Source organism: Apteryx mantelli, chromosome 16 (assembly GCF_036417845.1).
Source record: "Apteryx mantelli isolate bAptMan1 chromosome 16, bAptMan1.hap1, whole genome shotgun sequence".
NCBI classification, from domain to species: Eukaryota; Metazoa; Chordata; class Aves; order Apterygiformes; family Apterygidae; genus Apteryx; species Apteryx mantelli.
In genome coordinates, this window is record NC_089993.1 from 4,109,378 (window position 1) to 4,132,831 (window position 23,454).

At 53.3% G+C, this 23,454-nt stretch overlaps 1 protein-coding gene across 2 annotated transcripts; it reads left to right on the plus strand.

The window, feature by feature from the left end:
• Positions 1–2,428: 2,428 nt before the first annotated feature.
• Positions 2,429–18,058, plus strand: NLRC3 (NLR family CARD domain containing 3). Of its 2 annotated transcripts, none has more exons than XM_067306449.1 (18): positions 2,429–2,622; positions 3,450–3,710; positions 5,944–7,687; positions 7,876–7,962; positions 8,958–9,041; positions 10,059–10,142; positions 11,015–11,098; positions 11,545–11,628; positions 13,290–13,373; positions 14,760–14,843; positions 15,649–15,732; positions 15,831–15,914; positions 16,268–16,351; positions 16,492–16,575; positions 16,662–16,745; positions 17,014–17,097; positions 17,227–17,310; positions 17,839–18,058. In XM_067306449.1, exons 1-18 carry the CDS (start codon positions 2,616–2,618, stop codon positions 17,927–17,929), a joined length of 3,282 nt encoding a protein of 1,093 aa, XP_067162550.1. In that variant the 5' UTR covers positions 2,429–2,615; the 3' UTR covers positions 17,930–18,058. The 2 variants fall into 2 exon arrangements, with proteins under 2 accessions (XP_067162550.1, XP_067162551.1); XM_067306450.1 differs by having other exon boundaries at positions 3,450–3,598.
• The last annotated feature ends 5,396 nt before the right edge of the window (positions 18,059–23,454 follow it).

Genomic DNA, 23,454 nt, shown 5'->3' on the forward strand with positions numbered 1-23,454 from the left:
TACAAGCACTTGTCACTATTCGCTCCTGTCCCCATCCCAGCACAGGGTCTGCCTGGCCCCCGCAGTAGCTACGTACCTACGTACCTGGCTGGGCTCCGGCCGGGTGCAGGGGTGCCCTGCTGAGCTCCTTGCACGTAGGACGGCTGTGGATGCTGCTTTGCAGCTTTTGGCACTGGGAAGCATGGCACTTCCAGAAGGCAAATCATCCCAGCGGGCTCATGATGGACTGGATCGTGCCCTGGAAATGCTTTGCAGCTCTCTGTGGGTTATAGAGACTGGCTTTGACTGGCCTCTACCCTCAGACAGCTCATGTAAGAGGATGTAACGCCCCTCGCCTAACTAGGATGCAGCCTCCAGAGTAAGCCAGCATCCACTGGGCTGCCCTAGAGCTGCATCCAAGTGAAACTTTTCTATTGGAAGCAGAAAAAAATGCCGACACTGCATTATTTGTTCTGCTTTAGTCTCTAGGTCAGATCCCCTTGCATGAGCTAAACCAAGGCTGCTGACTTCCAGCAGCGGTATTATATTTTGAAATAGCACCAGAGAACATGATCAAATAATCTCTGGCATTAGAACAGGTTGTCCCCAAAGGGCTTTTGTTATCTGGTTGTATTTTGGAGAAAAGACCAACAGAGAAACATCACTACAAACAGGAAAAAAAATCTTTCATTTTGGCTACATGACTGGTTACACAGCAGAGGGGAAACAGTGCCTGCTGCATGCAAAGACTTAATGGAACTTACCAGACCAGTTAGAGACAACAAGACATCAGCAAAGAGTGAAAATTTAGCAGCGAGTCGCTCATGGAGCTCCTTTAATTGACTCCTGTATCCTAATTGCACAAGCCACTGGCTGCAGGGCAAAAAGCAAGGCAAGCTGAGCTGCCGCGGCAGCCTTGCTATATTGGGCAAAGAGCTCAGCTGCGGGGCCGGCTGCTGCCAGAGCATGGAGCATGGAGCTTGTCTGGCCTCTGCGAAACAGGAGGGCCACAGCTGGGCAGCCAAGGAGGAGCAGAAGCACCTGGGTTTCCCTCTTGGAGGCGAAATTTGTGGGTTCAGACTTAGCCAGGCTTAAAACAGCAGCCTGCTTCCCCTCCCCAATCCTGAGGGCTTATTCGAGCCATGTCTCAAACTGTGGTTTGCAGAGGGTCGATGGGGACAGGCTGCAGGAAAGGGGCTGTTCCTTCATCTCTGAACTCCTCTTGGACACCTACCCCGCGCTGCAGGATGTGCTGTGAAGGGGCAAAGGCAATGCTGTCTGCATGCAGAGTCCCTCCTTGCAGCACGTCTGGCTGGCACGTGGGAACGTGGCCATGCAAACAGCTCCTCCGTCCCGTGGGGATGCATCACCTGGGAGCACCCCGAGGGAGACAGCCTTGTAGGCCAGATCTAGGTGCTCTCTGCTTTTAAAGTGATTGAATTCAGTGGTCAGGTACACACACACACAGAAGAAAAAGAGTGGTTTAGCAGCAATCCTGCAGCACCCACGGGGAGGGAGCAGGTAGATGCTTCTTCTCTAAGTAGGAATATGATTAATCTGCACTGCCAAAAATGGAGTGTCTACAGAGCTCTGCAACAGGATGTGGTGTTTGCCACCGCTAAGCAAGCTGTGATGGAGGCTTGGGACGGCAGTGAAGTGAGTTCGAAACTGAAATGGGCCCTCTGTAGTTTTGCCTCAACTTCCTTTCTGACAAAGAGAAAGAAAATTCACAAACGATTCATAGTCCTGCTGTCCCTCAGGCGCTGATGCTGGCCCTTGAACGCTTGCTGGGCACCCTGCAGATGGCCCGGGGGACTGGTGTCCTCATATGGGCAATTAAAACGATCACCATCTGCCCAAGAAAAGCACTGGCATAAATGGTTGTGGTGAAGGCACTAAGAAGGCATGTGGAGCCTGGGCATTTGGACAGGGATGCTGCGGCACTACGGTCCTTGCACTGCCTCCTGCCAAGTCTGATTCATCAAAAGCTGATGAATGCTGCTGCGTTTTAATATCAGAGGATCGGGTAGCGCAGTGCCAAGTATTGGCACGTGAGCTCTGTGTGAGCAGCCGGAATGCTGGTGTGGAACCGTGGCATGTGGCAGTGGGCTGTGGGACAGCTCGGAGCCACCGGCTCAGCCAGCGTCTCTGTGTGCCAGCACCAGGGAGGCTTCTCCTTCGGGAGCTTCTGGCTCAGCTCTTTCAGCTGGCAGCTTGGCTAGCTGCATCGCAGACACTTCTCTGGACTGAGCTAGCACAAGCTGTTCTCAGCTGGAGGTGGCTCATCCACAGCCCACCAGGCTGAGCTCTCCTGCCCTGGGAGGTTCGTTCCTCCCCATGCTCCCAGCGCGCTGCAGGGGGACGGACCCTTTGCTCAACACCAGTTAGCAAAGCGCTAGCTCAAGGCAGGCTCCCTCCCACATTGCTACTGAGGCTTTTCCTCTTGTTCCACCAGGAAAATGGATAAAGGCTGAGTGCAGCAGCAGGAGCCTCAACTGATGTGCCATCTGCTGTGACCCTGCCAGAGAGGACGCCGGGGCAGTCCATGGGAAGGTGGTGGGCACAGGCTGACGGCTGTGCTGCTGCAAACAGCGCACTCCTTGCCCAGGGATCACTGATGTCACGGGAGGCCTCTGATGGAAGGTGAGTGGCAGCAGGGCAGGCAGAAGGTGGCCAGATGGAGCAGTGCTGAACTGAAAAAGCGGAAATCTGCAGGGTTGTCAGGCCAGGCTGTGGTTCTGCATTGCTGTGGGAACCACATGCTAAACGTGACTGTTTGAATGACGTGGGGGATTTGCACTGAAGGGATGACTTTGGTAGTGCAGGTCTGTTTGTATCCCCTTTGGGAGGGGCGCAGTGACACAACAGAGTCCTAGAGATGTGTCTTTTGAAAGGCCACCCAGGTATCTTAAACTCCTTAGAGCCCTACATCCATGCCACAGGACACTGGTTGCCAAGCTGTGGTCCATTGGCCAGAGGGATGGGCAGTGGTTGAAGGAAATCCATCAGCTTGGTAGAGTTTTCTATTAAAAACATGGTGAGATGGGGTGCTGAGGTGTGAAGATTGATAGAGTCCTGGTCCAAGGGCTTGGGGACTGCTGTGCGGGCACAGCGGGAACAGTTCTCTCTGGAGACAAATGGTCTTCCTTAGACTTTTATCTCTGCATGTACTCTGTTTCCAGGAAGAAATGTCATTTCATGATCATGTTCTTAGGTTTCTTTGGCTCTGATTTCTATAGCTGCTGCCTTGACCGAGCAGCTCCTAATAAAATAGCCTGCCACAGCTTTGGGATGACATCATCCCAAGGAGGGCTTTGTTAGGTGGCAGATCCCTCTGAAGGGCTTTAGTTCACTCCCTGCTCAAAGTAGGGCCATCATCACAGTTGGATCAGGTGCTCCATTACTGTGGTTCCCACTGCCCCCTTGCAACGCACCCAGGGCTCATACCCCCTTGCTCTCCTCTCCCACAGAGGCTTGGATCAATCGCTACCGGAAGCAGCTGGTAAGGTCCATCTCGCCCCAGTTCCTGGAGGAGATCATCTGCTACCTGCGGAAGCTGGACCTCCTCACGGCGGAGGAGGCCAGCCGTGTGCAGGAGGCAAGCTCCGTGCCGGAGCAGGTGAGGGCCGTGGTGGATGTCCTGGCTGGCAAAGGCAGCCACGCCTCACAGTCCTTGCAGACCTTCATCGAGACCACCAATTCCCAGCTCTACCTCCACATCACCGTCTATGGTAGGCAGGCCATATTTGGGCCCAACGCAGGGTGTCCGTGGGCATGTTCCCTGGTTATGGGTGCTTGCCGGAGCACCCCTGAGATGTGCGCAGAGCCAGGTTGCGTTTGGCAGCTCAGTCAGGGTCAGGAGTCCTGCATGAGTGATGAGGTTGTTCTAGGGCCTCCTCCAGCCTTGGCTGGGGAAGGACTTGGCTGGGGGCGGCAGGGGGTGACAAGAGCTGCATGCCAGGTCTGAAAGGCCTTCCTCCGGGCTCTCAGTGCACCTCTATGGGCAGCGCTGGCATTCATCAGTGGCCACACTGGGGGCAATGGCTCATGCCCCTCGTAGGCAGAGCAGAGTGGTGGTCAAGGACTAAGCCAGCATCTAGGCTTGTGTGAGTCACAGGAGAGAAAGAGGCATCTCCAGGGGAATACAGCACAGACACCTTACCTACCCTTGGAAGATGGCACGTCCCAGGGAATTCGCTCAGACAGTCTGACAGAATTGGGATGAATCCTCTACTGCCACCCCAGTGCAGCAATGCCATTATCAGAGATGCAGCAGGACCTCAGGTGGGCCATGCACCCTCTGAGACTAATCTGCAGCCTGGGAAGGGGGAGAAATCAAGGAGAACATATCAGACATGCTAAACTGCAGCCTCCAGACTCAGACCCCAGCTTGGAGACCTCTCCTCTGGGCTCACTAACCAAAGGCACCAGCCCCAACATCAGCTTCTGTCTCATCTCTGGTCCCTGTTTTATGTTGCACTTCAATATAAATAACTTTCTGGGGTTCTGCTTAATGAATTGCCACCTAGCTAGTGAAATGCAACTTCCCTGCTGCTTTGAGTGGGGAAGATGGAATAATGCAATCAGGAAGGAGCTGCCTGGCTGGTAATTGGGGAGTGCAGGATAAACGACTTGCTGGCTAGAGGCATCAGGAGTTCACTTCTCACCGTGCTCCATGTCTGTCAGCCACCAGCGAGCAGATCCTTTACAAGACATCTTGTACTCTATTTAAAGCTGTAAATGACTGTTGTTAAGCTACTGCTGAGTGCCATCTGCATACTCAGCACTGCACAAACACCAAGCAAGGCGCAGCCGCCGTCCCAAGGGACTGACACCTCACCAGAGCGCAGAAAGCCCAGTGCAATCACAACTCCTCTGAGAGCTTCAATCGGATATATCCAGAGTGGGTCTGGGGATGCTTTGGAGGAGTTTTTAATCTCCTCAATGTGCAGATCACACAAACCACCCCGTGCCTGCTGGGCTGGACACAGCTCCTGCATGGCTGGGGAGCACAGCAGCTGGGCTGGAAACAGCAGGGTGACAGGAGGAAGACAGCTGTACATCGAGGGGCCACAGGGCCTCCCTGACCCTGTCCACCACTGGCTGCTCTCCTTGCACCCTCTTGCAAGGGGATGTTTTCCTGTTTTCCCTTCTGGTTGAAGGGCAGCCACGTATCTGATCTGTGCCTTTCACAGTGCCATCCCCTGCCTGTTCAGCCTGTGACCTTCGATGTGGGATTTAAAGATATGGTTTAAATATACTGCTGGAGAGCAGCAAGGGCCAGCTGCTCCCTGAGGGACAGGGAGCCAAGCATGATGACATGGCTGGCAGGGCAGCAGGGGCCTCACTAGCCAGGGCCCAGTCCCAAAGTACCTGAGCAAGGTGAGCAGGACAGTTCCAGAGCTGGTAGCCAGGTCCAACCAGGAGTTCACATCATCAGGTAAGTCCACGGTGAGGAGGCAGGTCCGAGGTCAGGCTGGGAAGTCAATCTGCAGGTCAGGATCAGGTCTGGTGAGGGTAATCAGGGTCTGACCCAGTCCGGTGACTGCCAGGAAAAGTGCATAGTGATGAGGCAGGTCTGAGGTCACGCTGGGAAGACAGTCCACAGATCAGTTCAGTAGATCAGCGAGGTCCGTAGCCAAGCACAGGCACAGCTGTGATGGAGCTGGAGACAAGTACACCTACAACATAGCCCAGGCAGAGACTGAAGGCCCAGTCCTGAGGTTAAATGGAGTCCCTGGGCAGGGGCTGTTGGGGGAGGCCCCAGGGGAGGCTGGTCAGGGCCGTTTAGGCCTACTAGTGCACTCAGGGCCCTGACACATACTTTCCTGCCTGGATGTTAAGGCTTCGGGTGGTTTCCCCTCTTCATAGGAATGGGAGGAAAGTAAAGCACTGTCTCTCATTTACATTCATGGCTATCATCCTTCTCCTGCCCCCCCCCCCATTTTGTTTCTCTCTGCACAGAACCAATGGTGCAGAAGCACTTGGAGAGCCTCCAAAATTACTATGGGAATGGCTTGGAGATGGGCCCCCTGCAGCGACTCACAAACCTCCTGCTGGTGGAGGGCTTGACAGATATCCAGCAGAAGGAGCATGACATCCTGCAGATCGAAGTCACCAAAGGCCTAAGAAACGTATCCAAAAGCATCCCTTTAGAGAAGCTCTTCCTGCCTCTCTCCAAGGTCAGCATCCCCCCTCGGATCTCCATGACTGTGGGAGTGGCTGGAATTGGCAAAAGCACACTGGTGAAACTGTTCGTCTACACCTGGGCAAAGGGGGAGATCAACAGGGACATAATTTTTGTGCTGCCCCTCACCTTCCGGGAACTCAACACCTATGAGAAACTCTCTGCCGAGAGGCTCATCCGGTCAGCGTTCCCTCACATCACTGAGCCAAACTGCATCTCTGCAGGAACCGCCAGGACGCTGCTCATCCTGGATGGCTTGGATGAGTTTAAGACTCCCTTGGATTTTTCCAACACAGTAGTTTGCACTGATCCCAAGAAGGAGATTCAAGTGGACAACTTGATCACCAATATTATACGGGGCAACCTGCTGCAGGAGGCTTCTGTCTGGGTTACTTCAAGGCCAACAGCGGCCAGCCAAATCCCCGGTGGGCTTGTTGACCGCATGACAGAAATAAGAGGTTTCAGAGCTGCAGAGATGAAAGACTTTTTGGACCAGATGTTCCTTGACAACAGAGACTTATCCAGTCAAGTACTGCATCACATCAAGGCTAACAGATCTTTACACATCATGTGTACAGTTCCTGGCTTTTGCTGGATTTCTGGTTCTTCAATAGGTTATTATCTAAAAAATAGCACTGATCAATCCCAAGAAATGACAGTTGTTCCTAAGACCTTGTCAGAAATCTATTCCTACTATTTTAAAATGGCTTTGAGCAGTGACTGGCCAGAAAAGCAGAGAGAGACACTCAGGATAGAGCAAGCTGTGAACAACAGCAAGAAAATCATGGGTAACCTGGGCAGACTGGCTTTCTATGGCCTGCTCAAAAGGAAGTATGTGTTTTATGAACAGGACATGAAGACATATGGCATAGACCTTTCCTTGCTGCAGAGCAGCTTGTGCAGTAGACTGTTGCTCAAAGAAGAGATGCAGTCCTTCACAGCCTATTATTTCTCCCACTTGACCATTCAGGAGTTTTTAGCGGCCATTTACTATTACACTGCTGCCAAGCGAGCAATATTTGACCTCTTCACGGAGAGTGGCATGTCCTGGCCCAAGTTGGGTTTCCTCAATCATTTCAAGAATGCTGTTCAGAGGTCCCTGCAGGCAGAGGATGGGCAGCTTGATATCTTTGTGCGTTTTCTCTCTGGGCTTCTCTCCCCACAGGTGAACAAGCTGCTCTCTGGATGGCTCCTCATGAAGGATGAGCACAACAGCTTCAGGAGCCAAGCAATCAGCTTTCTCCAGGGCTGCCTGAACACAGACTATGTTATCTCCTCAAGGACAGTAAACACCATGCAGTGCCTGTATGAAATTCAGCACATGGAGATTGCTAAGACTGTGGAAGAAGCAATGAAGAATGAGAGTTTGTCTGGGATGCTAACACCAGTGAACTGCTCTGCCCTGGCCTATCTCCTGCAGGTCTCCGATGTTTGCATGGAGGAGACAAACCTCTCCAACTGCCTCACTTATAATGTCTGTAAGAGTCTGCTCTCCCAGCTCCTCTTCTGCCACAACCTCAGGTAAGTTGCCATGGGATTGCAGCAGGAGAAGTAAGCAGGGACATTGGACTGCTCCCATTTTTCTGTGCTCTGTAACTCAAAATCCCAGGTGTCTGTGGGGGGTGTAGGCCCATCAGCAGACAGCTCTGCCCCGAGGACTGCATTTCTGCCCTGAGGACTTCTTGTTTCTGTTTTGTGTTCCTCTCCAGGCTGGACAACAACCAGTTTAAGGACAACGTGATGGAACTGCTGGGCAGCATGCTGAGTGTGAAGGACTGTCAGATCCAGAAGCTCAGGTAGGACCCAGCCCAGGCCAGACAGGGCCATTCCTGTGGGGAGCAGCTAAGGGAGATGCACAGAGTGAAGGCAGGGAGTGACCTCAGAAACCAGGGTGCGGGGCCTCTGAAGTGGCTTTCCCACTGACTCCCCAGGGTGCCAGGCCACATGGATGGCCTCGCGTGGAGCTCTCTTGTGCTCAGGCTCTGTGCTGGAGCTGCTCTTACCCCATCTTTGGGAACATGCTTGTGGCAGCTGGGCAGGCTGTCTCGCCTAGTTTCTCAGGGACATCTGCTACCAGCAGCCCTCCGTTTGCCTCCCATGCAGACCATCAACCATCCAAGGCCCTGACTGGTGTCACCCACCTTGGTTATTTTTAGCCAGATTCCTGCCCCTTTGTCATTCCTAAACCTGTAATTTGGGTAGCAAGCCACATATTGCTTGTCCTGAGAATTTGCTTCCCAAAGTCCTGGCTGTTTGCTAGACACATGAGGCTAAGCAAAGATTAGAGTGGCTGACGTGGCAGGGATGGGCACAGGGGGAGACACCCAGCCCCGAGCAGACAGATCCCCTCTTTCCCTGTGTCCCTTCCCTTCCTTGTCTCTGGCTGCATGTCCCTGCACAGATCTGTGCTCTGCGGTCTACTAGGGGGCAGGCAGGAACAAGAGAGCTGCCCAGATCCCAGCCCAGCAGCTTCAGTGCAGAGGCTGCGAGAGTCACAGCATGACTGAATTCAAAGTCTAGAAACTCCCCTTCCAGCCTGTCCTTGCAATCCCCTGCCTGGTGTTCACCCCAAATGGGAATACCTCTAAGCATTATCTACTTTGCAAAGCATGGAGGAGTTGTAATGTGAACCAAACAAATACTCGTCATCACTCTCCTCTGGGTGCCCTCTGGTATGCCTCTTCCAGCTACATCCATGGCCTCAGCGCAGCCAGCAGGGCTTGCAGACATGCCAGGGGCTGTCAGAGCCTCTTTCTCCCCCAAAAGACATCTGATTTTTTTTTCTGGACAGCTTGGCAGAAAACCAGATCAGCAATAAGGGAGCCAAAGCACTGGCCAGGTCGCTGATGGTCAACAGGAGCCTGATGGCACTGGAGTAAGTTACCCTGTTACTAATTCACGCTGTGCAATCCCTGCTGGGATTGGCAGCGCTTCAGCCATTCCCATGACCAAAGCAGAGCCAAACCTCACCTGACTTGGCCTCTCCTCTGACCTGAGGGTGGCCTTCAGCCCCCCAAGCTGCACTGCTAAACAGGCAAATATAACTCTTGTGAGCTGCTGGCCTGGTGCCCCACCACAGCAGTACCTGCTTGGCCTCGGCGCCTACTGCCTGTAGTTGGCTGTGTGGAGCGAGGGTCAGCTGATTTCCCCAAACACCAACTCAGCAAAATGGCCAGACCCAGTGGGGAAGGGGAAGGACTTGGTGACAGCGATGCTCTGGGCACCTCTGAGCAGAGCATGCCATGCCAATGGGCGCCCCTGAGAGCAGGCAGTGAAGCTCTGGCATCTGCCTGGTAAACAGGGGTGCCGAGGACCCTGCTTATGGGGGTGAGGAGGATGTGGGTACCAGGCAGCCTGCTGGGAAAGCTGGGTGGCAGTGTGCCTGCAGATGGGCTTGGAGGCCTTGGAGCACCAACTGACCCCATTGCCATAGGCCCCCCCACCCCCCATAGGGGGAAGATGCCAGTGAGCTTGCTGCAGGGGATTCTACCTGCTGCAGTTCCACCATGTGGGTTCGTTAAGAAATACCAAACTGAAAGCAATTATGGTCATTAGTGGTGCTGAATGTGGCACCAAGTGCCCTTTTGCTGGGCCAAGCAAACGGGACTGAGATGGACCTACCCCATCTCTCCTGCTTCCTGGCTGCATCTCTCCATGAGCATCCCACCCAGACATGGACCACCTGGGGGACACGGGGACATCCGCAGAGGCACTATGGCTGAAGGAGCACGGTGGGCCCAAGATCATGCCATGTGGAGGCATTTGGCCTGAACCGGGCACATCCCTCTTGGAGACCCGCGGTCAGAGAGCCAGCCTCTGCACAGGGGGGTGCCTGCTGCTCTCAGTTTGCTAACCTTGGCTTTCTGCCTGTCTCCCCCCTGCCTTGGCCCAGCCTGAGAAGCAACTCCATCGGCCCCAAAGGAGCAAAAGCGCTGGCTGATGCACTGAAAAATAATCAAGTCCTGCTCTCCCTGAAGTAAGTCTCCCACTTTCAACTTCCACAGCACCTCTGGGAGCAGATTCCTAAGACAAGCTTCCCTGTAGCCATGCCTTATCCCATCCAGCTTTTCCTCCCCTTGTGGGCCAGCACCTGAGGAGCCCAGGGCAGAATCTGGTTCAGCCCTGCAGAGCCAGCTGGGTCAGGCAGCAAGCACAGAGATGGTGCTCCAACCTCTGGGTTTCAAACATCTCTGCTTTGGGCAATTCACCAAACTGAGCTGCACAGCAGAGACCTGGCTCCCTGGGGCAGCCCCAGGCTGGAGCTGCTGGGACCCCCCTGGCTCTCAGCTTCAGTGGGTGCAGAGCTGGGGCAGCCCCCGTGCTGGGCTCTCAGGGTGCAGGCAGTCTGGTGGGCAGTGAAGCAAGGGAGGCCGAGAGGTCTCACCTTCCATGAGCTGGAGTCACCACCTCCATTGTTTCTGGCCAAGTATTTCATTTGGCCCCCAAATGACACCAAAGAGTCTAGGGGTCTTTTTTTCATTGCTGATTTGGGTTTTCTCCATTGAGACAACTTACTTAAGTCAACATGGAGTTTGAAATGTCTACCTTCCTAAATGAAAAAAATACTTCTAGCCAAGCAAGCTCTGAGGAGGAAAATAGTGTGGGACAGAAGGGAGGAGGAGCCCTGAGCAGAGATGTTTAGGGCCCAGCCACCCTTCTCATGCCAGAGACTGGAGCAAAAGAGCTAAGAGATGGATGGGACAAGCAAGTGCCGAGGCAGGGGGCTCCTGCTCTGCATGCCTGCCTAGGGCGTGGGGCTGTGGGTCTGTGGGGTGAGCAGCAGACGCTGCCTTTCCACCCAGCTGCAGCAGAAGCTGGGCATTGCTCTACTCCTCTCTTTCCTTGCAGCCTGCAGCACAATGCGATAAAGGAGGAAGGCGCCATGTTCCTGGCCGAGGCCCTTTTAACCAACCACAGGTTGACGACCTTGCAGTGAGTGACTGCGACCTGATGCCCCCCCGGGCCCTGCTCCTGCTGGCCACCTGGCAGACCACGCGCTGGCTCAGTCGCGGCCCAGCTTGGCTGCATCCTTGTGGCCAGCTGGCTGCGCACAGTGAGCGGCAGAGCCTGGCCTTTCCCATAGTTCTCCTTTCCCCAGTTCTCCTGAACTGGGAGAGGCAGTGAACCCACTTTACCTTCCCCATGCCACCTCTCATGGCAAAGACCTCCCAGAACTTTAGAGACAGTCAAAAAGGTACAGAGTGATCCCTTGGGTACCTATTTCCCAGCCTGAACTGTCCTCAGAGTGCACACAGGGTGGAAGGGCATTGCCAGAGCTGAGGAACAGTCTAAAGAGGACGAGGAGGTGCAAGTGCCACCCTGATGGAGATGTACCTTGAGCTGGCTGATGTTCATGGGTGACTTCCTCTCCTCTGCAGCCTGCAGAAAAACTCCATTGGAGCCCACGGTGCAAGGAAAATCGCAGAGGCGCTGAAGCAGAACTGCAGCCTCAAGGAACTGATGTAAGAGTTGGCAGAGGCAATATGAATAGCTGTAACAGGCCGAGGGATGGTGATGCCAGCACTGAGCTCCCCTGGGATCTGTGGGCATGAGCTACAGGCAGGGGTCTAGGCCCTGGTATACAGCTAGGGCAGATTTTGCTAGCTTTGTCCAAAGGGGTTCTCATGGGTGAAGGGTGGGAAGGACGGCAGAATCGCTTTGAGCTCAACTGTGCAGAGATGCTGTACATACCTCTGGGGAAGCAGGGAGCAGGCAGTCACGAACCGAACCAAGAGGCTGAGCCTTCCCTCCAGAAGAGGTGAGCAGTGGATCCCCAGGCCCTATGGATACATTAAAAGCTATGTCAGCTAAAAGACAATGTTGATACAAGAACAGGGATATCATTTGGCCCATAAGCAGGATAGAAATTAGACTGCAGCAAACTCCTGCTTCTTGTTGGAGCAGAAACAGTTTGGGGCAAACTTCCAGTGTTTGTGGGGGTGGCAGTGCACTACTCTGCAGGTGGAGGCAGTTCACCCCAGGGTGCCAAGCGGGGCAGAGACCAGCGTTGAGACCCCTGAGGGCATTCCCAGGTCCCAACAGGACACTGGTTCTGTGTGGTGCAAGACAGGCCCCTGCATCGGCACTCCTGCCTCCTGCCTGCCCATCTCCAGAGTGGCCATGATGCCAACAGGTCTTCTTAAAGGCATCCGCCACCACGGTTGCCATCTGCACCGATACCAGGCCAGAGCACTGTCCCGGTCACCCAGTGCCTTCACGGGCAGCATGCCTTGGCACAGCTTTGCCCAGGGCAGTTGCTCTCTCCCATGCAGTGGCTGGGCACTGGGAGATAACATGGACTAAGGGCTGCTCTCACCAGGCAGCTCAGATGTAGCTGTGTGTCTTGGGCAGGAGAAGGCCTTAGCTGCATAGCCACAGCCATGCCACTGGGCCTCGGGGCTAGAGAAGGGTCCCTGGCTGGCTTTTCTTACTGATATAGCCACAGCGCGTGAGGCTGGGGGCAGAGGGTCCACTGGAAAGGCTGACTGTGCAAGATGGGGAGCCAGAGTCAGAGACTCACTGCAAACACACACGTGAAGGTGTCTGGGAAACTTCCCACAGCAGAACAGGGCCGAGCTCAGGACACAGCCAGGATCCCCTCTTCACCTGCCAAGGATGAACTTGGTCTTCTTGGGGAAACGGGAGTCACTGGTTGTGCTGGCTGTTCCCCAGGTGCTGTGATTGCAGCGTTAGCCCCTCCACAAGGGCAGTGTTCAAAGGGGACGGGGTCCATTCCCAGCTTGTACCAGCTCATGTTACCATCCATCAGCCCGTCTTGCTGCGAATGCGGGGATGCTCACGATGTAGCTAAGAGGAAGGGTCTCCGTGCATGCTCCAGGGGATGCTACCCCAAATGAAGGCCATGTCCCCCCCAGCAGCACAGGGCAGGGTGCCGGGCCAGTCATGCCGCCTCTCTCTGCAGTCAGGCCATGCCTCAGGACTGTGGGAAGCATGCTGAAGATGATTTTTTTGCTGGCAGATCTATGCTTGGCCTCAGAAAGGGAAGGCCAGCAAAGCTGGTCAAGTGCTGCTAGAGCACGGGGGGATCGTGAGCCCCACGCTGCTGGCTGTGGTTCCAGTGCAGCTGTGGCTGCTGGTAATGCATCTTCCCCTTGTGTCGTAGACTCTCCAGCAACTCTGTAGGAGACAACGGCTCGGTCGCCTTGGCTGAAGCTCTGAAGGTGAATCACAGTCTGCAAAGCCTTGAGTAAGTCCTTCGCACTCAGCAGCCCCTGGCTGTCTTACTGCCCTGCTGGTGGGGTCTGGCCCTAGATCACTCACTGCAGCTGGATGCAGCTCAAACCCTCCTAGGGCTGCCACATCTCCCGTCGTTGTCTGCCCTCCTCTGTCGTGTCTCTGGGGATCGGGCAGGGGAAGATGCGTGAAGGGAAAGGCTAGAGGAGCCTTGGGAACCTTCCGCTTGGGGTCTTGGTGAAGCTGCCTGCCTGGCACATGGCAGTGAGTTCCTGCATCTCTCCTGGTAGGGTTTCTAGCATTGTGAATATCTTTAGAATGGGAATGTTAATTAAAACCACTTTGCTCTCAGCTGAGGAGCTGAGGAGGTCTGGTATCCTGCAGATTCATGTCCTACTTCCCCTCTGCTCAACCATACAGAGCCCAGTCCAGCCTCCTCGCTCCAGCAACACCTCCCAACCCTTCCTGGATCCCTCCCATGCCCTCAGTTGCCCCTTCTAACACCCCCAGATCCTTCCTGTGTCTCCCTGTCCCAGTTTGCTGACCGGGCATGAGGCCATGCATATTCCGTGCAGGCTGGAGGGCCGTGCAGAGAGTTGGGACAGCCCAAAGCAATGCAGGGAGCAGCCAAGCTGGTCCTTCCTTCATCACTGAGGGCGCTGAAGGAATTAATCCTCAACCCAGATGGTGATTTTTTCCTGCTTTTGAAGGATACTAGTAGTTTGAGGCCTTTTCCCTCAAATGCAATTTCCCTCAAATGCAAATGCAAAATGCAATGACTAATGAGGTCAGAAAATAGCAAGGTGGGGCTGGTAGACACTCAGGGAAATGGTGCAAGCTTCACCTTCAGAAATGCCAGCCAGTGAAGACTGCTCCTCCCATCTGGCCAGAGCAGAGGGCTGGTGGCCACGGGAAGACAAACTGCTCTGCCCTGGGCTCTTTGCAGGGCTGGACTGTGTCATCCAGCCCTGGGGCGGGCTTTCCACAGGCTGACAAGGACCCAAAGACCACAGAAACCACATCCCTTGCTGAGCTGGCAGCCGCAGTGCGGGCTGCCTGGGGACAAGGCTCTCTAGAAGTGCTGGCAAGCCCAGTCACTTCTGCTCAGTGGGGCCTTTCGGGGGCCAGCAGAGAGGCTGTCCCGCTGTGGTGAGACGCTGCTCCTGGCCTGCCTGCTCCTGCCAGGCTCCAGCCTTGCCCCACAGACCTTGCTAGGTTCCCACTGCTTTTTCTACTGTGTTTGTTCCTTTACCTTGCAAAATCACAGGGCCCTCCCCTGCCTCCCCATGGCTGGACTCCCAGCGAAATAGGCACTTTTTACCCCAAACACAATCCCATGGCCTACCTGGTGATGCCCAGAGTGGTCCATCCTAACGCTCTCCTGTGTCATGTGTGTTAGTCTCCAGAGCAATTCGATCAGCAACGCTGGGGTCACCGCGCTGACAGGGGCTCTCTGCTCCAACAAGGGACTCATCAACCTCAAGTAAGTGATGGCATTTCTGGCCCCCCTGTGTGAAAGTGCTGCCACCATGGCTAGCCTGGCTTGCACAACAGCATGGTTCCCTGCCGTTACATGGGCCACAGGAGCCTGCTTGGCAGTCTGGGCTTGTGTCCACTTGCTTCCACAAGGGCTCTCGAATCCTGAAAGCAGTCTCAGTCCCTCATACGGCTGACAGTCCCTTCTCGCTGTTAATTTTCTCCCCTTGAGACAAGTATCAGTTCAGCTGTGTCTAGCAATGAAACAATTACAGCAAGGAAGGTAGGCTGGGAAAACCCCCCGATGCGCCTATGGTTTTCAAATGTGTAGGCTGTACAGTTGAAACCCAGCTGCTCTGAGGAGCAGATAATAGCTGGACACAGTGTCTGTTTGGGTCCAATCTAACCTCACTGGCTCACAGGCCAGCCCACCTCGATAGCTGCTTGGGCAAGTGAGCTTAGCTAGTTTTAGTCCATTTCTTAGAACAGAAATCACGACAGAAGTATTTAACTCTCTACTTTCAACAGGGCAGTCAAAGCTCTTGGACAAAGTTATTGTATAGAGCCCCACACCCTGAGGTCATACCTTATGCTTGTCTTCTTTTAGAAAAAGATGGAAAAAGCAGCAGTTTCTGTTTGCTGGCAGCACGTATTTCCCTGGAGATGTGGGGAATGGAGGTGCAGATGCTGATGGGGATGCAAGTCAGAAAGATTGTCCTTGAAATAAATGGTTAGAGCCCCAGAGAGGAGGGCAAAGGGCCTTGGCACTTCTCTCCAACCCTGAGGCAAGTTTCTGCCCTGTTTTTCCCTAGCCTGCGGGAGAACTCCATCAGCAAAGAGGGGGGCCCCGCCATCGCCCGAGCCCTGCGGACCAACAGCACCCTCAGGAAGCTGGAGTAAGTTTGTGCCCAGGAGGGCACTCACACTGCTGCACTGTGTCACTGAAGTTGGACCCAGCTGTGTGTAACTTGCGTCCTCTGTCCTTTGCCTCTAGCTTAGCAGCAAACCTGTTGCATGACGAAGGCGGCAAGGCCATCGCTTTAGCGATGAAAGAGAACCGGGCGCTCACATCCCTCCAGTGAGTTTTCCCTTGGACCTGGCTTGTTTCTGATGCCTGATTTTTAAGCCTCTCCAGTGGGTATCAGGCAGGGACTCTATTCCTGGGTCACATGAGAACAGCTTCCCTAAATTGTCCTCCCATGGGATCCGCATCATGCCATCCAGGCTGGACCCATGGGGCTTGGCAATAGCTCACCTAGCAGGGCCTTGCCAAAGGTACTGGGCGAATGGGGGCACCCGGAGCCTCCATCACTTTGGAGGCAGTGAGCAGATGGGTGCTGAGCTCGCTGGCTCCTGGTGCTGAGCCTGGAGGGACTGGGGAGTCCTCACATCATGCAGCCCAGGGCTTCACATCCCATTCTCTTTTTGTAGCTTACAGTGGAATTTCATTCAGGCAAAAGCTGCCACGGCCCTGGCACAAGCACTACAGTCCAACAGCAGCCTGGCCAGCCTTGAGTAAGTAGGCAGTTGGTGCAACTCAAACCCTTCTAGGGCTGCCACGTCTCTCCTCACTGTCCTCCCTCCTCAGTCGCATCTCTGGGGGGTGGGCCAGCGGAGGATGTGCAAAGAGCTGACACGGTGCTTGCATGTCTTAGCTTGCAGGAGAATGCCATAGGTGATGAAGGAATGGCCGCTCTGTCCACCGCACTCAAGGTCAACACAACCCTGGCAGATCTCCAGTAAGTGTCCAGGCTGTGGTGGGGGCCCTGATGTGGTGTGGTGGCCTACTCAGGACAGGCACTGAAGGGTCCCTGTTCTCTTGTAGCCTTCAGGTGGCTTCGGTTGGCACAGTTGGGGCCCAAGCTTTGGCAGAGGCCTTGATGGTCAACAAGAGCCTGCGGATCCTGGAGTAAGTGCTTGGTGGGGCCCCCAAGTCCCTGTTGCTGTGACACTGCTCCCTGTGGGCCTCCGAGATCCTACCCATCAGCTCAGCACTGCTGCTACCCACCATAGTGTCCAGGTGACCCCAGCTTGCCCAGCCATCTGCTTGCTGGCATGGGGCTGCCTCTCCTGCCTTCTCCTCTTGTCCACGGACAGCGCGGGGCCTGGCTGAGCTGTAGGTCATCCTGTGCTGCCTGCCTCACTTGCCCTTCCTCATGGCCTGCCTTCCTTCGCAGCTTGAGGGGAAACTCCATCGGCGTGGCAGGGGCCAAAGCGATGGCCAACGCACTGAAGGTCAACCGTAGCCTTCGCAGGCTCAAGTAAGTATCCTGTTTCCCGGGGCGAGACTGAGAAATAAGGAGTCACAGCATCCCTGTGTCTGCTACGGGAATTCCCTCCCTGTGGCCACATCTTGGTTGATGCTTTCTGACCTCGTCGCCTCCCTGCAGCCTGCAGGAGAACTCCCTGGGCATGGACGGAGCCATCTGCATCGCCACAGCTCTGAAGGGAAACCACGGCCTCACATATGTTAAGTAAGTGACCGCTGAGCACTGAACTGGACAGTAAGGCAGGGGGAAGGAAGGCCTCAGGGATGGTCAGGGGAACATGCGTGACCTTCCCCACTGCTAGTAATGCCCCATTCCCAGCTCCCTACAGGGACCTACCCAGCAGGGTTCTCTCCTTCCGGCTGACAGCGAACATCCACACGCAATTCTAGGCCCCACCACTCCTCCCTGGAGGGCCAGGGATGCCTTTGGGGCAAAGAACCATCCCAAAAGGCAAACACCCTCTAAAATACCATAGGGCCAGGCTGGCTTAGCCCTCCCAGCTCCCCAGAGGCCTGCTATCACCTCTTACCTGCTGCTGCCAGGGTTTCAAATCCAGAGTACTCCATGACCAAGGTCCCAGCAAGAGCTCCAGGCTGGCATGGGGAGGGTGCAGACGATGTTGGTGCAAAGCTGGGGAGCTTCTCTTGTACCCACTTGGGATCCTGCTCTCCCCTGTGACCAAATCTGAACTCCTCCTCTCCTCTTCTGCTCCCTTTTCCTCTCCTCTCCCAGCCTGCAGGGGAACCGCATTGGCCAGTCGGGAGCTAAGATGATCTCCGATGCTATCCGAACAAACTCACCTGACTGTGTCGTGGAAGTGTGAGCTTGGCTGGCCGCAGCGAGGACGTGGCCTGGTGGGGCAGGAAGGTGTCCCTTCGGCCAGTGTGCCTATGCAGGGAGCTGATTGGCCCTCCGCCTCGTCTGATGGAGGAAAGCTGGGGAAAGGAGAGTCTCTGAGCTCTCCAGCATGGCCCAGGAGGAGGGACTCACAGCAGCAGGTGCTGGGGCCCCGGGCCTCTGGATCAGCAGTACAGAAGGGTCAAGACTCACTCCTGTTAAAAACTGGGGAGTTTGCAATCTTGCCCATGTTCATCTAGGTCTTAGGGGACCTTTAAGGCTGCAGGAATGGGCAAACATGAGAGCAAGGAGGAGGGAGGAGGGGGAGAGAGCCCATGAGTCAGGCTCTTCTCACTTATGTGGTAAATGGAAACTGAGCCCCTACCGCCTGCAGTAGCAACCCCCTCTTGTGATCTCCTCAATGCCAAAGGATACAGCACCATGCTCAGAATCTGCCCCAGGTTTGGTACATCCTGACCACTCAGGAGCACTGCTCTCTTGCCAGACTGAGTCTGCAGGCAAGTTTTGCAGTGCCCCAGAACTCTGCTCACAGAGCCAGCTCTCCTCCATCTAGTTCACGATGGCTAGGGATCCCAGAAGAACTGGGTGAAGCACTTCTCACCTGGATAAATAGTGCCCAGTCCTGCAGGTTTCCAGGGTACTTTGGTCATTGATATCCCAGAGAGATACCAGAGGTTTGTTGTTTCCTTGCTCAGATCAGACAGTGCTGTGTTTTGGACCTGGACACTTCAGAGCAAGGGCTGCTCCCTGCACAACTGCAGGGTCCCAGGCAGCAAGTACAACCTGTGGTGTTTGTCTTGCCCTCAATAGCAGGTTGGTTTTGGCTGAGCATGACAGAAGTGTTTGGTAGTGCTGCTCTCTATCAAAGCCTCTTGGAAGAGATACGAATCCCAAGAGAGTGGAGCCATCTAGAAAGACCACGGGAAATAAGGAGGAGGAGCAGGAGGGTGCTTGTGGGAGGAAGAGCACTGCACAAGGATAGGCCATCTGTAGCAGATGTGGCTAGATGCTACACTTGGGAGCACCTTATCAAAAAGTTCTGCTGCTCAAATTTAGGCTGGACTTCTTGGGTCTCCTGCTGTTGCCATCAGTGAACACTGACCTTCGGACATGCCTTCCCGATGCCCCGGCTGCAGAGTGGGTCCTCCCCTAGCAGGTCACCTTTTGGGTAGGCGGCTGCTGAAAGCAGAGGTGCTAGGTGATGCCTTTGTGTGCATGGCTGAGACTCAGCAATTCCCCAGAAGCTGCTGGGATTACAGATGGACCAGTTGCCAATGTGTGCAACCCCCAGAGTCCTCCTGCAGCAACTGCCCCCTATCCTCTACTCTGTTCCAGCCAGAGTCCAACATGCTGCTGCTGCATTCAGTCCAGTAAGCAACTGCTTCAAGGACCTGTGTGGCCTGATCCTGGAGAAATGCTGGGGTGACCTATGTCATTATGTGCATACTTGGAAATAAAGTGGTTCCTAGCTGAAAAGTTGCCTTGTGCTGCCTTCCTCTCAGTTGTGGAACATCACATGTGACTTTCAGGGGGCACTGTCAGGCCCAAGCTCCGCTGCCTGGACAAGAGATTCCATGCCATGTACTAGTGTGACAAGAAGGCTCATGGCTCATCCTGCCTCTTACCAGGGGCAAGGAGTATGAGCCGTATGGTGACCAGCCTCCAGGCAAGCGAAGGAGGACCCAGCCTGTAAAGGAAGGGTTTAGAGGCCTGGTCAGTGCTGAAGTCCTTGCACATGGGAATGACTTCCTGCTGCTTTTCTCACTAAAGTCAGTGGTCATTCCCAACAGTGTCTGTCTAGTAGTGGTGGCCAGAAGGCAATCCCAGCTGGCGTACACAGAAGCAGATGTCCTTTGCAGATTACAAAATGGAGAGAAAAGCTGGCTCTGGTTGAAAGGAGCACTCAGTCACATCATGGAAACAAATGGCCTCGGCAGGATGCACAGCTCAAGGCACCAATTCTCGTCTGAGCTTTGGAACAAGCCCCTGGAACTGTTAAACCTCTTTCACTCTCCTACAACTAACCTGTAGCTCAGCATCTCCCAGCCTCAGAAACACCAATACTTCATACACACACTATTAAGATGTTATCTATGGGGAGACTATTTAGCTATTCAGGCTGTAGTTAGGAACATGCGTCTTGGCTTTTTATCCGTTTTCTTCCTAAGGAACCTGATATTCACAGTGATTCTTCCCCCAGCACAGACCCTGAAGGGAACGTGCCACATGGACAGACTGTGCTGAAATGGAGCTGGCTGTACTCAGCACTGCGCCTGGGACAGGAGGGGAGCAGGGACCTGTTCTCTGCCCACGGCCATGGTTCCTGGGAAGACATCATGCCAGGATAAGCCAGAACCAAACCTGAAAAGAACATCTAGTCCCAAAGCAGTGAGCTGGGCTGACTCCAAGTCGTTGCTGGTATAAGCCCAGAGTCAGGATTGTCCCTCTGTCCCCACTGTGGCAACTCTTGCTGAAATTCTGGGATTTCAGCTCACAACTCTGAGCCTCAGCCTGCTGCTTGAGAACCTTCTAATGCAAACAATGAGTAACTGTGGAAACAACCTACTGTCCTGAAGAAGGCTCAGTCAACTAACAGGGATGGAATAAGCATCAGCCCAGGATGGGAGGCACATTTTCTCACCTGCCTCTTCAAGAAGCAGATGGCATTTGCCTGAGGGAGTGCCTCCAAAGCCTTTTTTCCAGGTGGGGGAACATGAGTTAGGGGCTGTCTCACAATCTCCAACAGGACATAGTGATGTGGAGTGATTAAGTCCTACCTCTTTCACCATTATTTCCAAGCAGATGGAGTGGCTCAGGGTCAGCCCTGTCCAAAGCCTGTGTATAACCCATAGCTGTCACCCATCCGAGGTCATCTGGAATACCAACAGGAGACAGCAGTCAACAATCCCAAGCTGTCTCCTATGCTCTGAAACTCCAGGAAACGCAGAGTTAACACAACAATTTGGAATATGTTTTATCTGTCTGTACGCATGTATGAGTATCTAGCTACACACTAACCCTTCCGAGCTGAAGGCATCAAATGCTTGGAGGGTGCATTTCCACTGGAATTGGGAGGTAGATGCTAAAAGCACTGCTGTTTATGTCTCATACAAGAACCTGCAATACAAACCACAGCTACCCTAAGACCTGGCTGGCTGTGCTGAAAGGCTGGGTTGCAGTGCTGCCTGAAGAGGCTCCGTTTCTATGCACAGAAGGTATAAAGTCAGCTTTCCATTTCAGCTACAGAATAGGAAATAAGATGGAAAACTTTAAAACTGCAGCCCAAACCCAGAAACTGGGCCCAATTTCATGAGAAATCTCTCTCTTGGGCCAGATGCACCTCTTTCAGTATGAGGGGAGGACCAGCATGAACTCCTTGCATCACATGGGAGAATGTTTTCAGAACAGGTCCTAAAACTGGACATTCTCAGCACTGAGGAAAGGGAATGGCAAGCATGTGCACTCTCTAACTGGCTGTCACAGGACTACCCTAACAAATTTGCAGTAGATGTCTAACACTAAGGAAGCTGTCCTCCATGTTTGCTTCTTCTGAAGTGAGGCGCAAAATGCCAATTAACTTTACAGAGGGCAACATGGTGTCAGCCTGTTCAGCTCAGACCTGTATAATTGTGGGCATTTCAGTACATCACTGCACCCACATATGTCCCCTGTTACTGCACAAACTTAGTGGTTTATTTACCTGTAAACTTTCGTCCCATCCTGACATGACATTTCAAGTTCTGAGTTCTGCTGATGGGGATCTGCCTGAAGTGTGAAGATTCCACCTTTAGGGTCAGAGACACGGAGAGATGAAAAAGCTCTTGGTTTTTCAAGTAATTCATGTGCATTCCTTCCTTCAGCACAATAATGGAGGGGTTGGACCTGACACTAGATTTCAGGTGGAGGGAAAGCAAAGTACTTTGCTGACGCAGAAAAAGGGAAGGGCAGAAGAACAGCCTGGGCTTATCTGCCTTGATGAACACACACTGAAGTGAACTCTTCTAATCAAACACTGATTTCTGCTCCTGTGAAGATAAATTGTGATGCTACAGCAGAACTAAAAGAAAAGAGGCAATACACTAGACAAACTCGAGTTTTTTGCTCTAACCTCAGTATGCTTTCGCTGATGGCATCAGTCTAACCTAATGAACCCCTCAGTATACCAAGTTCTTCTGTGAGCAGGAGACTAACAAAGCCTGGTTACCTATAAATTTGTGCTGAAGTCCCAATACCATCACTACCCTACACTAATCCCCAGCTCCTACCATATTGCTTATGATCTTCTGGCCCTTGCACACACTATCTCTTATTCCTTGCCAGGGTAACTGACCATCTCCTTGAAATATTCTCATAACATCCCTCTCCCTCTCTGCCAGTAGTGCAGAGGGTAACATGCGGTAGCTGATACCAAGTTATTATGACCTGAATGGCTGGTTGTGCATGTATGCTGATGGGTCAGCCACAGGCTCCACAGAGCAGGTAACTGCTAAGCTCAGACAACAGCCTTGCATCTGGGAAAGGAGCACAAATTTGGCTCTTTCCAGTGTACTTGGCAAATATTTTTTTTAAAATGTGCAGAAATTTAATATCTGGAAACCTTTATCACTCTTAGCTGAAACTGGCCAGCTGTCCAAAAGTTCTTTGGGGGGTGGTGGGGGAGGGGGATTGGCACAGACAAATGAACAATTGCTTTATCTTGTTTCTATAAGAAGACAAGGTAGAAAATGGTGTATAAATAAATACGGAAAATACGTCTATTCATGACACAAGGAAGAAAAAACATAAACAAAAAATGCAACAGGGGAGCTATTCGAAGAAGCATTTTGTACCTGTCAGCTTCTATGGATTTTTGGGTTTGGACATTTGTTCTCCTGGGTTCCCACGGACGAAAATGAAGACAGGCAGGTATAGAAACAAAGGGGAACAATGGTAGCTAAACTTCTGGCCTGTTTGAGTGCCTAAAGCTCAGCTGACCCCAGAAGTACCAGTATAATTAAAGGGCTGATATTGTATGGATTTAATTACAATGCAGTCCTGCATGGCTGCTCTCAGGGCATTCAAGCATGGCCCATTTCAATTTAATTTAGGAACACTTCCCATTGACACAGCTGAAATACTGAGAGATACTGCATCGAAGGTGGTATTTGAGAATCCCTTCACTGGTTCCCCTGTTTTAACTTCACTCCTTTAGTCCAACTGGTGCTGCTCTTTGTGGAGACAAGCCCTTGATTTAGTAAGGGGTATGTTTAGGATAAATACATTTAAGCCAGATTTAAAATCAATTTAAATGTGCTCCCAAAGCGGCTTTCCATCCAGATTTATTAAGCCAACAAGTCTGTTTGGATATTGTGAAATGCAGGGAAATCAAGCACACAATGCTCACTGGAGTGCAACTTTTGGCACTGTGGTGCATGAGGGCCTGTTCTAAGGCAATTATGGAAATAACAGCATTCCACATTACTGTGATTCTAATTACGGATAAACTGCTCG